Source organism: Chelonoidis abingdonii, chromosome 23 (genome assembly GCF_003597395.2).
Source record: "Chelonoidis abingdonii isolate Lonesome George chromosome 23, CheloAbing_2.0, whole genome shotgun sequence".
Classification (NCBI taxonomy): Eukaryota; Metazoa; Chordata; order Testudines; family Testudinidae; genus Chelonoidis; species Chelonoidis abingdonii.
Window position 1 is genome coordinate 16,098,943 of NC_133791.1, and position 14,355 is coordinate 16,113,297.

Here is a 14,355-nt window from a genome sequence, read left to right on the forward strand (position 1 = left end):
AAGCTATCAGAGTACGCACCGTTCTCCCCCACATCTTGCCTCTGGAAACTGCACCATTCCTGCTGTCATGCGTTCTGGTAATCTTCCTCGCCTCGTTCTCTCCCTCTCCCACTGCAAGAGGGGATGAAGCGTTGACAGCTGTGATGCCAGGATTTTTCTCTTGCTTGAAATGCATTAATTTGTAAATATCTTCATTTATATGTAAATGTGGCGTTCTTATCCCTGACGTCCTGCCGCCAATCTAGCAAAAGCACCAGCAGCCCTTGCCTCCAACTTGATTCCTCTTCGTATAATGGTTGGGTTGTTGGCTTCCTCCCCCCTCTCCCTTCTCTTAATTTTAGTTTAAAAGCTTTCTTCCTCTCCAGTGCCTCCCTCCCCCCTGCTCTTTGGATGAGTGCAGGTAGGAAAGAACCAAATGTACCAACATTTCACATCTTGACATGTCCCTCAAAAGCAGCTGCTCTCGTTTCGCTAAAAAGCAGCCTCGCAGACTTTCAGCTGTCATGAGACAAAGTCCTAGCATCCATGTTTCCACTCAGCCTTTGCAAAGATCGGCAGATACTCAGAATTGGGTCAGGAGAGACAATGCAGAGAAAGAGAGGAAGATAGGAGGTGCCACAACGGAACTGGCAAGGCAGTAGAGAACAGGTGACATTCTCGCTCTCGCTCATCACAGTCTGTGTCATGAGGATGAATATCATGATTTACAACGTATGGTTGGCTCATTGGCCATGCTTTGCGCTTTGATTGGCTTCCAGTATGGCTCTTCCTTAGCGGTTCTCCAGGCAATGACAGTGGAACGGGCACAGAAAAGGTCAGAGTGACTGAGCGTCCTGATTTCAGCTGCAGTCCTTGGAGACATTAACATGCTCGACATGGGTTCCAGAGAGGAAATCCCCTGGATATGAGCCTCCAATTCCCAGCACCAGGGCTGCCTGAGTGCAATGCTACCATTCAGACCCAGTAACATTCCAGCCCCGGGGCACTGCTGTAAGTGACTGTGCAAGGGGCTAGGCAGTGAAGAATCAGGCCCCAGAAGGCCAACACAAACTCATAAGATTCCACCCCGGGCCTCAGAGGGTGGAGTTCACACTGTGATCATGGCCTTGGGGACGATCAACAAATAGAACGGAACTTTGCTGGAGAATGGAATGGCCCATCTCAGACTTCAGACAGACACAGTAATGTTTTACGTAACCTTGATCTGTCTCCGAGGCTTCTTAGGTACTGGAGGGCCCTCTGCTGCCTCAGGGTGACCCAGATCATGGCTGACTCTATACATATGGGAAGCCCACAACTGTTTATGGGGGCCCCACCCATTAAACTGTCCAAGTGTTCATCTATGGCCCTGCACTACTCAAAATATGGAGTTGAAGCCTAAGTGCATCCAGACCAGGCCTGGATGCCTTCCTTTGGGCTCTGAAATGGTACCTGGAATGCTCCAGAGCCCACTGCTTTCTGCAGCAGGCAGAATTTCACTGGGAGTCACCACAGATGCAGCGGGGCTCAAAGTTTATCTTTCGGAGGGTGGGGGAGAGAGCGCTAGATTCCTGGATGGTGTCCCAGTGAGGAAAAGGCGAGGCCTATGGACGATCACGGAGGTTCCATCAATGTGGATGAGGTTGCTGCCCGTCAGGATCTTGCCTGTCTCCTCAGCCCAGCTGTCTGATTGGGCCCCAGAACCTTGCATGAGAGTTAGGCCTGTCTTCTCTGGCTTGCAAATCGCTCTGAAGCTAAGGCAGGAGATAGATGCCTAGAAGAAGGCAGCGGTGCACGTGGTCAAAGGCAAAAACAGTGGCACCGAGGGAACTTTTACTGCAAACACATAGGCGCTGAGTGAATTTCTGAGCCTACAGGATTTGGTGGTAGTTTTGTGAATTGCAGTGGGAGCCTAAACCCAGCACTTAGGTGCCTAAGCCTGCTGCCTGGACATCTGGGAGCATAAGTGTGGGGTTTAGATATGAAAATACTTTGGTAAATGTAGGCCAGAGTCAAAGAGCTGAAGGCCAGAAGAGATCACACCAGAGCCTCTAGTCTGACCTCTAGCATATCACAGGCCCTCACCACCCAGCCACCCCCACCTCATGCCCCACAACCAGAATGAGACCAAAGTATGCAGCCCTTAGGAGACTCAATAGTTGTGTGCCACAGGCAGAGAACAGGAGGGAGCGAGGTGCACCAGTGCCTGAGGTCCCTGCAATGACGGAGCATTGATTGGGAATTGATCCTGCTTTGAGCAGGGGATTGGACTAGATACCTCCTGAGGTCCCTTCCAACCCTGATATTCTATGAAGTGAGATACACTCAGATAATCTGAGCAAGTGACCCACACCCCACACTGCAGAGGAAGGCAAGAAAACCCCATGGTTCTTGCCAATCTGACCTAGGGGAAAATTCCTTCCTGCCCTCACCTCTGACAATCACTTAGACCCAAGTACTTAGTATCTGGGACAATGCCCACATCTATTGAATGTGCATCAGGTATTGCATCAATGTTTGGGGGTGCTGGCTCTCTGTTAGGTTATCTGGGCTGGAATTAGGGTTCTGAACCCCCCTAGACTTTGGAGGCATTTCTCTCCAGATCTCAGTCCGAAGGCAGCAGTTCGGACCTATCTCTGGAAATGATTCAGCTATTTCCTATTCCACACCTCTGCATTATAGCCTACACTCACTGGATGTTAGCTGTCTGTATCAGTATCAGCCCTGGGCCAAGAGAGTAAATACATCACAGAGAGTACAATATATATTTCGCACTTGTGCCAAAAATGAGTGGTCTGTGCATGCTTTGCCTCATGGAAGCTTTGCACAGTTCAGACCAGGATGAAGACACACAATCTCACCTCCCCCGGCCCAGGCCCCAAATGTTTTAACCCAGTAGACGCCTCTGAAATTGCTCTCTCATATAACTTAGGGAAGTTCTGAGCACCCTCTTCAGTGGAGGTGGAATGGCTTACCGCACTGTCGACTGGTACACCAAGTCCTCTCTCTTGCGATAATTCTCCATGTGCGAGTAGTTGGTGGAGAACATGGCATCAAAGGTGAAGATCTTCTGTTTGATGGTACCACCATCTGTTACCTGCCAAGGACACACACGTGTATAAGAATTTGATAGCTGAGCTTGCCCTAAATGGGCAGACAGATCAGCAGCATCATACATCTTACATTTGATTCAGAGATGGGTCCAAGCTACTGAGTTCAGAGTCAAACTCCCTCAGAGTTTATGAGGTGTTCAGATCTGGCGTCTCCATTTGGCTCCATCTCTACTTTTGATGCACAAGCTTTCAGGCTAAAGTAGGGGTGGCTTTTTTATTTGTTAATCATGATCCCTGCGGGGACAAAGAGACCAATCTAGCTCAAATCCCTGCATCACAAAAACATGTTTCCCCAGCACACAGCTCTGCATGGGGCCATGGGCTTTTCCCAGGTGGTGAAGAAAGACCTGGAGCCTCCTCCTTCACAATGAATGGAAGTGACCTCTGTTGGTCAGTGAAAGTTACACAGAAAATAGACGACCATGCAGCTCATGGGGCTAGTTCCCACAGCTCGCGAGCCCCACGCCATCTGCCCCATGCTGCCTCTACGTCCCTCACTGACAGTAAAGTACAGCAGTCAGCAAACCCACAATCTTCTGCCAAGTTTAGAGGGGTTCCAATCCAGAAGTTGCTGGCCAACCTGTTACAGTGACAGAGACCCGAGTTTGAGGGTGTTTAAATCCAGGAGTTTGGTACCGGACCTGTCTCCAGTAATTGTTTATCACAACAGAAGAGCGCCCATCCAATGCTCCAGGTGCCCTCAGACAGACAGACACGTCACTTGCCCCAAGATCCAATGGAATCACCTAGCAAGAACAGAAATGTAACACAAACTAATCTACCTCCTCACACAATCCCCCAAACCGTAGCCCACCATTACTGAACCCTGCCCAATGCCCAGCTCCTCCCAGAGAAGGAAGGACGGTCCAACGGTTAGCGTAGTAGCCTCACTTTTAGGATACCTAAGTCCAATTACCAGCACAGCCACAGACTCCCTGTGTGACTGTGGGTAAGTCTCTCTGGGCCTCAGTACCCCACTATAGTATGGGCATAACTGCACTTCTCTGCCACCCAAGGATGTTGGGACACTGACTCTGTTAGAGATTGTGATGGGCTCAGATGCTCTTGTCATAGGAGCTAGATAAGGACTTTAGCTAGAAGGCAGGAAGGTGAAAAGCCTGAAAGTGTCTCCTCCCCCCCCCCTCATCTTTTCTGTTCGCTTTTAAATTTTTATTTCCTTTCCCCACAAATGATTAAAAAAAAAAATGCCCCACTCTCATCTGCTAGGCTGTTATCTCTGCAAAGCTCCCTGCTATCCCATCACAAGAGCAGCGGCCTTTTCTCTGGCTTCATTTTCTCTGACTCCTATCTCCAGCTAGCTGGTCTGATTTTCTCGTTAAAGGAATCTTAGTGTATAAGGCAGGTGGGGATTAAGTTGCCCTGTCATCTCCATTCTCCCCCGTCCACTCCATTCTCTGTAAAGCTTCCAGATTTATAACGTCTCCCCCCCCCAACACACACACATACACACACACTTTTTGTGGTTAAGGCTGTTCAAAAACAAATTAGCACAAAATTTTTTAAAAAAAAGTAAATGGGGAGAGAGAGAGGAGAGAGAGAGAGAACAAAAAATAATCCAGCGGGAAGGATAAAATAAAAGAAAGAAACTTTGATCCACTATTCCCACAGTTGGCTTTTGAGGTCTGGCAGTGGCGCTGCGATTTCTGCAGACTGCTGGAGGGTCCAGGAGCTCGCCTGCGCTGTGCTGGTGCCGTAAGAAACAGGTCAGGGCTTTCAAAGCCTTCTCAAGCGCACGCACCTTAGAGCCACTGAAAAGAAAGACTTAGCCTGCCATGTGGCAGCATTTTACCACTTGTCTCAGCAGCGTCCTAATAAAAATCGAACCCTGAACACTCTGCAAGGGACCTGGCTGCGTGTAGATGGAGATGATGCCTCTTGAGTAGCAGCCCTGGGTCAAAATGCTACCCTGAGTGGGGGTACCACAAAGGAGCTCCCTGATTTTCTCTTCACCTTGTAGCCACTGCCCCCACATGCTGTCACCCCACCTACATCACCGGCTGCGATGAGGATGTAAGAACGGCCATACTGGGTCACACCAATGGTCCATCTAGCCCAGTGTCCTGTCATCTGACAGTGGCCAGTGCCAGGTGCCCCAGAGGGAACGAGCAGAGCAGGGAATCATTACTTGATCCATCCCCGGTCGCCCATTCCCAGCCTCTGGCAAACAGAGGCTAGGGACACCATCCCTGCTCATCCTGGCTAATAGCATGAATTTATCTAGTTCTTTTTTAACCTTGTTATAGTCTTTGTCTTCACAACATCCTCTGGTAAAGAGTTCCACAGGTTGTCTGTGCGTTGTGTGAAGAAATATCTCCTTTTGTTTGTCTTAAACCTGCTGCCTGTTCATTTCACATGGTGACCCCTAGTTCTTGTGTTAGGAGAGGGAAGGGGCCAGGATGAAACGTAGGGGAGAGAGAGTCCATGTGTCCTGTGGTTCAGCAAGCAATGGGGACCCTAGCTCTCCACGGGCAAGGAGAGATTTGTGGTGCAAGAACCCAGTGCTGCTGTGAATAAAAGGTGGATCTATGTCCTTTAATCACAAAGGGGGTCTGTCGTGTATGTGGCTCTTTTCTGTACATTTCAGTAAGATGCACTAACAGGTGTCCACTGCAGGACTTTAAAATTCCACTAAAGTTTCCACTGGCTGTTCCCTTTCCCCTTAGAGCTTGGATTTCTCACTTAGCCCACCTGAAAATTAGGGCCCAAGATCCAAACACTTTGTGAATATCAGGAATCCAGCTTCGGGTCCAATCCATTCGGCATCCATAGCCCTGATATGAATTTCACAACAGGTGTTCATCTCTAAAACAGGCCAAATCACCACGCAGCTCCCGGATGCTGCGCTGTTCAAAGCCTAGATCTGGATCCAAATTGTGCATGTCAGGCTCGTATCTATTTAAAACAAAGGAGTAAACGTGCTCAGGAACTAAAGCGGTCCTGGCACCTTCGAGCTATTTCAGAGTCATTCAGCGGCGTATATGGGAACTGCTTGCACAAATGGAGCCAATAAAATCCAGGAGCAGCACTTTGCAAATACACGGGAGAAGGAGTCAGACATGTACATTACAGAGAACGACATTATCAATACAAAGCTACTGCCACAGAGCAGTGTTGGGAGACCGGCTATGCTGCCTCACGGCACTTTGCAGCAAGGGCTTTGCCTGTGTGGCAAATATGTTTCACTCTTAATTGTGCAAAGGCTGCATAGCAAACAGCAGCAGGTCTGCAGTCTGTAATTCAGCTCAGATGTCAGGCAGCGTCTGCCTTGCAGTGAGGGTTAGGACTTCCTGGAGTGGATTGACGGTGGCTCAGGTTGATTTAGAGTCCAGTGCTGGAGCTGGGCAGCCTATTTTGGCTGAAACTTTCCCCCGCCACATGCACACCAAAAATGCAGATTTAGTTCAACCAACACATTTTGCAGATTTGTGTCAGATTGTTTGTCAGAACCTCCCCCCTGAAAAAATTCAATTCGGAACATTTCTTTTCAGTATTTACTTCAATTCCATTGGAGGGTGGGGGAGGGAGAGAGAGGGAAAAAAGCTCAAAAATGAAATGAAACATTTTGTTTTAGGTCAAACGAAACATTTCTTTTGACATGAAATCTCCTGCCTCCCCACCCCGCAACTTTTTGGTTCACTGAAAATTCCGAAACAATTTTGTGTGGGGGTCAACCCCAAACGAATCTTTGTCTTTGATTTTTCAGAACAAAGCAATCAGTAATTCACACAGCTCTGCCCCACACCACCCAGGCTCCCAGCCCTTTCCTGTGATTGTTCTCCTAGCCCACAGCTCGGATGGGAGAATGAACATGATCAGGGTCGAAAGTGACAGTGCCCCTAATGGCAGGAGCAATGACTAGACCGCCAGATAAGGAGTTTACAGACATGATTCTATGATTCTATGAGAGCAAAGGGATGGCTACACCACGGCAGCAACAGACTAAAACCACAGGGAGACGCTTGTTGGGAATTTGAGGAAGGGGCTAGGAGGTGATCAGGATGCTCTGGATGGTCGATAAATGCACTGATAATGCTTATGATCAATGTGCAGATGAAGAGCGGCAGTAATATTCAATTTTAAAATCTGCCTGAGCACATGCCTGGGCAGCCCATCTATCTCCCATAATGCAGCTAGCAATCCCAATTGCTATAGAGGAGGGGAAACGTCCTTCCTGACCCCTACAGGCAATTGACTGTGCCCTGAAGCCTGAGATTTGATTATCCTTATCTTGTACGATTGGATACTAAATGCTCATAAAACATTTCAAGTTCATCCTAAAAATTATCCATACCCTGCTTTTTGGTTTTAACTTCAGCTGCAGCTTGCTGAGTCAACATCCTGCGGCTGTGAATTCCATCCATCAACAACACAGCCCCTCTTCGTTTTACACTATGCACTGTGTTTGGGCTCGGGGCAGGGAAGAGGCTTAGAAGAGGAAAAAGCCACGCAGGAAGGCACTTGCACGTTGGGCTTTAAGCTTGCATTTGCCTTTCTCCTCCTGCCAGATATGGCTCCTTTATCTTGCTCTTAAAAATGCAGCCTGCACTACCATTCCTATCTCAAATTTCACTCTTTTTTTTTTTTATTACACAGAGGAGGAAAAAAGCTGTCAGTAAAACTGTCTCTTCAAATTTATTTGCCTAGGCCGAGGCTTTTATTACAAAGAAAATACATACTCACACATACACAAGATAAAGAACTGCAAAAAGAATTATCCAAGCCATAAATCTCCGGCTCTTTGGAGTAGGAGGGGAAGTTTTCAAGGATACATGCCTTGGACCAAGCCAATGAACCTGCTCTGGACCAGCGATAAAGAGAAAGTTTTACAGTCAGGAAGCTAGTAGCAGCTCTTTAGTTGAGTATCACTGTGGGGTTTCAAGGCATTGGGATTATTTTGCGGACACAGACTAACATTAGGCTGTTACTCTGAAACCAGAGATAAACCAGTGTCTGCACGTGCGCGTATCTGCAGGCCTTATTTCAGGCATAAATCCACCTCCAGCCCGCCCCGTTTACCCTTCCCCTGTTGGGATGTGCATGTCTCAGAGTCCTCTAGTGACATCATGGAGGCCTGTTAAAATTAATGGGAAACTTTCCACTTGGTTTCCGGGAGCTCTGGATCAGGGCTTCCATGCATCGATTCACCAAGCGACTTAAGCAACAGCACATGGATAGTCCCATTGATTTCCACAGCTGAGCCCCAGGAGAATGCGGCCTGGACTTCAGTGGAACTACCCATGTGCTTGGAATTAGCCACATGCTTACGCACCGTAACAAGCCAGCCGGCGCCATTGTGGAGACTGTCCCTTCACCCAGGCTCAGCTGCGGGCAACCAATCTAGGCTGGTAGTGGAGGGCACAGGGTTACCTAGCCTGTCCAGCTGCCAGTAGAGGGCTCCATCATGCCAAGGCAACGGAGGCTGGAATTAATTTTGTATTGCTATTCCTAAAGGAACAGACCATGCAGAGTGCGGGGCGGTCAGTGACGTACAGCTCCTCTATGCACGCTTCACGGGACCCCCAAGAGAATTCGGGACTTGTGCAATTTTACAAGTTGGCAAAGCTGCAAGCCCAGCCCAGACCAAACCAGACAATCCTACATGGCCCTAATATCTTCAGGTGGGGTGGGGTGGAGTTGGGTGGGGTGGTCACAGTAATAAAATAGGAGAAGACATGCGTGAAGTGGGAGAGGAGTGAAGAGGAGGAGGAGGAATGGGAGTTAGGTGAGGCTGATGTGGGGCAGACCTAGGAGAGAGCCAGAGGCTGAAGGGTGACGGGGGACAGCAGGCTGGAAGCCTCATAAGCCTGGGAGCTGGCTAGAGAGGGGAGGGCAGATAGCCGGTGGGCTGGGGGCTGGCTGGGCATGGGAGGGTGCATAGCAAGTGGGCAGGGGATAGCAGGGGATGGGAGGGTGAGTAGCAGGCAGGCTGGGGGCTGGCGGGTGAATAGCCAGCGGATGCTAGGGGATTGGAACATGCCTATCACTAACTTTTGAGGGCAGGAGGGGTGGATAGCCGGCAGGCTGGGAGTGGGAGGCGAGGGTGGGTAGCAGGAGGGCTAGGGACTGGTGGGTGGATAGCCGGCAGGCTTGGGGGTGGGAGTGGAGTGGAGTGGAGTAGAGTGAAGAGGGGGTAGCAGGCAGGCTGCAGGCAGATAACCGGCAAGCTGGGGGTGGGAGGGGAGTGGACGGGGGTAGCAGGCAGGCTGTGGGCGGATAGCCGGCAGGTTGGGGATGGGAGGAGAGGGGAGGCGAGGGGAGCTTGGGTAGCCAGCAGGCTCTGCATTGTTACAGTTCAAACCCCTGTGTCTGGGTATTTGCCCCCTTTATTTCTGTCAAGCCCAATGCTGGGAACCCCAACAGCGTTTGCCCCTGCACTACCCAGGGCACCCTCCCAAGGAAAGGAGTTTCACCCACACTCACAGCAATGCCCAGCAATGCCTGGGGGTCAGTTCCAGAGCCCATGCCAGTCTGTGGTGTGGGGGAGAACTGGGCTGGAAATACTTTCCCCATAACTCCCTGTAGCCCCAGAAGTGCAGTGCCAGCTCTGGGCTTTCCCGAAGTGTGGGGCAGCTCAGAAGGCGGGAGCATGGACAGTTTCCAGCCCAGCTCTGGCTCCAAGTTACAATATATGCAAAGCTCGTCAGGAGAAGGACTGCGGGTAACAAACACCCAAGGGAGGTAGGGGAGTCAATTTACACCTAGACAGTTAGCTGGGCTGGGACTCAGGTGACCCGGGTTCAATTCCTGCCTCTGCTACAGACTCCTGGGGGGTGGGGGACCATCGGCTTGTCTCCTTGGGGAAGCCGAGAGGAAGGGACTCAGGACAGTGAGTCTCAGAGCCCAGGTCAGCCAACTCGGGCCCAGGCTGAGTTCCTGCTCGGGCTGGAGCCAGGTTCTGAGATGCTGCAACCGGTAACATCCACACAGCGACATTCAGCCTGCGGGCGCCAGTCCCGTGAGCCAGGCTCGGGCTCCCTGCCTCGGGTTCTCCTTTCAATGTGCCTCAGGGGTCAGCTTCGGGCAGGTTTTCTTGTAGGTGGGCTCGGAGCTCTAGCATGTGCCCAGAGCACTGACCTGCTGTGTGCTCCGGCAGCAGCGCCTGAGGCGGGTGCGGGGGGCAGCAGGTACAATGCTGCAAGATCATCCCTGCTGGCCACCTCCAGCGCACAGTACAGGACTTCAGAGGTGAATCGCAGTCTCACAACCTAGGTGCCCAAGCACCCATGGGAGCCTCCCACCACTCAACCGGCAGTCACCACTCTGATCCTGTGGGTAATGCTCTCGGTTAGAGCAGATCTCGATACAATTCCCAGCTCTGCCACAGGCTCTCTGGGTGACCCTGAGCTAGTCCCTTAGGTCCAGATCCGCAAAGCTATTGAGGCAGCGAACTTTTATTGATCTTACTGAAACTTAGGAGCCCAAATAGCTTATGTGGCCCTGGGGCTGAGTCTCTCAGTCTCCCCATCTGTACAATGGGGGTAATTATCCTCCCTTCTCCCACCTCTTGTCTCCTTGGGAAGCTCTTTGGGGCTGTGGCTATCTTACCCTGTGTTTGTCCAGCACCTAGCACAACATTTGGCACCTATCCCCAGCTAAAGCCTCTAGGTGCTATTGAGCAATATATAGTCCGAATGAAGCACGAGACTCCCTGAGAACACCCGGAGCCCTCTCCAGCCCTGCGAAGGTACAGCCAGAGCGCTGAGTACCTCTCCCACAGCCAGCAGTGAACTCTCCTCTTGTTTATTCTCCCCTAATAAAGTTGTATTTGCCAAGAAGGGAGCTGGCAGTGTTTCTATCATGGCTTTAGCTGCCCATTGTTGTGCAATTAACAGGTGGAACATTGGATTTTCCAGCATGTCACACTGTGCGCCGGAGGGATGAAGGGGCGGGGGGGATTGGGAAGCTAGCGCCGATTCCTGGGCACCTTCCCTCACGCCTGGATGCTTTGTTTCCCTTTTTAGATGTCAGAGCAGCTGTTGGTTCTTCCAGTAGCCTCACCTTGCCAACCCCCACCTCACTGGGCATGCTCACAGCTTGGAGAGGCCTGGTTATAGTAGACGTGAATCTGGTTTACCGAACGAGGCCGTAGTATCCTTTGCCGTTAATACACTCGCTTGTCGCTTCCAGCAGAAAAACTTTGGCCACATGTGTGCTGTGGATGGCTCCAGGGCCGCTGCAAGTCCCACTGGGTGCTGACAACCTAAATAGATATAATGGATGAAGGGCAGGATGCGAAATGACTCGCCCAACGTCACCCACAGCCAGGAATAGAAGTCAGGTCTCTCGACTCCTCCGTCAGCGTCCCACTTACTAAGCTAGGCTACTTCGCCCTCTTGGGGTTCCGGTGAATGCCAAATTCAGCAAAACTCACAGAGGGCAGGAGGAGGGCCCCGTATCTCCCAACGAGGCCGTCTGGAAGCCCAGCTTCCCAAACCGTAGGACTCTGTGCAGCACCAATCGTGATCCCAGTTGGTATCATCCACAGGTGGCTCTATCTTCTCTCCTAGCACTGGGCCACGTGGTACGGGAGCAGGACAATTATCTTCCTCCTCCTCCCCTGCTGTATTGGATACATGAGTGAGGACAGAGGGATGGGGTACGGGAGCTAAATCTCCTGTTGCCGTCTCCCCTAGTTACACTGGAAAGAGGAGGAGGAAATGCCAGTTGCGCAAACAGCACTGGAGCCCTGATCCCCTGGTGCCCATACGTAATGAGGTGTTTTGGGGAACTGCCGGCCACTGGGAAGAACGCAGCTTGCAGCATCTCTCGTTCACCTGGATCTACAGCACTGCTTGTGGAGGTACACCTGATTCTGCAGCTCATCTCCCTTTGGAGAACTCTCCAAGCAGAACAGTGTCATGCGGGTTATGACAAGGAAAGCAAACACCAGTCTAAGAGCCAGAGCTGGCCCTTGACGTCCTGTCTGATTCACATGATAGGCCAATCAGTATATTCTGCATCCTCCAGCCACCATTTCCAGGCTGCAACGCTGCAGCGGCGGCGAGTTCCCAGTGTGTGAACTCCAACACAGGAGCTCCACTGTATACGGTGGTAGCCTGCAGCAAATACTCAATACATGCATGCTCAGTACATAATCTTCTCCCTGATGCAGTGGGCCGCAGCTACAAATGCGCTGCAACAAGTCAATATAATCTATATACTCCTAATCCACCATCTGCCTACAGTCAAGTGCTGATCAGTATGACTTGCATCCTCCGACTGCACTGCGGTGTATTGCAGCATGTAGCACTGCACTGCTGCTGTGGAATGTAATTTGCATCCTGCGATTGCACTGCAGGTGTATTGCAGCATGCAGCACTGCACTGCTGCTGCTGAATGTAATTTGCATCCTCCGACTGCACTGCGGTGTATTGCAGTGTGTAGCACTGCATTGCTGCTGTGGAATGTAATTTGCATCCTCTGACTGCACTGCAGGTGTATTGCAGCATGCAGCACTGCGCTGCTGCTGCTGAATGTAATTTGCATCCTCCGACTGCACTGCCTCCCTGCAGTATATTGCTGCATACGCACTGTGCTGCAGTGAACCAGTAAAAGCCACATCCTAGTGGCTCAGAGGCAGCAGGCTGCTGCATTGGAACTTTCCTCCCCACCCACCACCACTGTACCACGCCCACAATCCCAGCAGGACTCTACTTAAGCGTCTCTTTTCTTGTGGCCTCCATATATTGTGCCTCTGTTGCTCGTTTCCATGCAGGCTGGGCTTTGCTCAAATCGTCTTATTGATTCTTTCCCGGCTCCCTCCCGACGCTGCGTTTGAAGTTGGAGAACTGAAGCGTGGTAAACGTACTTAGGTCTGTTGGTGCAACGAGCAAACGGGACAGTGATTTTCACTTGGCTTGTGCAAACAAATAGAACAAAACGCCACTAGCCTCGCGTTCTCCCAGCAGCTGCCTTCCAAAGTCACTCACCTCTCTCTCTTTGCGTTCCACAAAACCAATTACTGGTTGGAAATAGCTGCAATAAACTTGATATCCCACTTACGGCCCAAACCCGTGGCTGCTACAGAGCGGAATAGTGGCAGGGAGCGAAAACAGCTTGTGCGTTTTGCTCGAGCTGTTTAAATTACATTCCTCTATTACACACCATTCCATCTCGGAACGCACTCGCTATCCCACTAGCAGAGGCTAGGCGCACACTCCAGAGCTTGTGCTGGACGTATTCCTTTCCAGGGAGGATTTCACTGAGCTGATTAGACTCTCTTCTGAATTCCATATTAAAACACAGCGGTCCTGCCATTAGCTCTAGAGGTAACAGGTTTGGGGCAGGGGGGTTGCACCACCTCACTCACATTAATAAAGGACTTTGCAAATGCTTTCCTCAAAGACAGGCTCAGACAGTAACCTTTGCCGTTCCAGATAGCAACGAAAGCACTGCTTGTCATATGAATAGGCAGTTGTACTGTGGAAGAACCTCAGGCTGCGTCCCCATTATGTTAGGCCCTGCATGTGCAAAATGGTCCCTGTCTGGAAGCGCTTACAATCTATTCCTATTATACACATGGGGAAACCGAGGCACAGAGCGATGAAGGGACTTGCCCAGTGGCACTCAGCAAGCCAATTGCAGAGCTGGGAATAGGGCCAAGTCTCCTGAGTCCCTGTCCAGCACTCTGTTCTCTAAGCTATGCTCGGTTGCAGGTCCCGAGGGGAGCTTTGGCAGGCTGGTTACCTGGGGTGCGAGTCTGGAGATCTCAGTTGTGAAACAGCACAGCCGGACAGCCCAGGAGACTGCAGGCAGGGAAGAGCTGCAGACCAGGACAACAAACATCCACTGACAGATTTACACCTGCTGCTTGCCTGCACGTTCCCTGGGCTCCATTGATCCTACTTACCCACAGAGTAGAAACGGCTATGGCAGGGGCAATGTAAATTACTCCAAACCGCCCAGCCAATATGCCTCAGTCCTGAGCGGGAGCAGTCCCCTGTCATGGCCAGGTGAGGAGTCCAGCATCCATGGCCTAGTTAATCCTCCCCCCTTGGGCTAAGATTCCAAGAAGGTGCCAGGACACTGATTAGAAGGGGGCAGAGCTGGTAGGGGTGAGGTGTGGGATAACAGAGGGTGCTGCCAGTCTGCACTGGGGAGCATTTAGCAGATGCATGGGACTGGAACAGGAAGTGATGCTGCCCATCTAGATCAAGGCACAGAAGTACTGCCAGACAGGGACTGAACTACACTGCAGGAGTGCACAGGCAGCATCACAGAATCTCAGGGTTGGAAGGGACCT

General features: G+C 51.0%; 1 protein-coding gene across 1 annotated transcript in view; it reads right to left on the minus strand.

Moving 5' to 3' along the window:
* The window catches only part of IGSF21 (immunoglobin superfamily member 21), a 258,560-nt gene that overhangs the window by 101,520 nt on the left and 142,685 nt on the right, over window positions 1-14,355 (minus strand). The window contains exon 3 of the mRNA XM_032787562.1: window positions 2,955-3,076. Within this exon, the coding sequence (XP_032643453.1) occupies window positions 2,955-3,076 (122 nt within the window). The remainder of the gene's footprint in view (window positions 1-2,954; window positions 3,077-14,355) is intronic.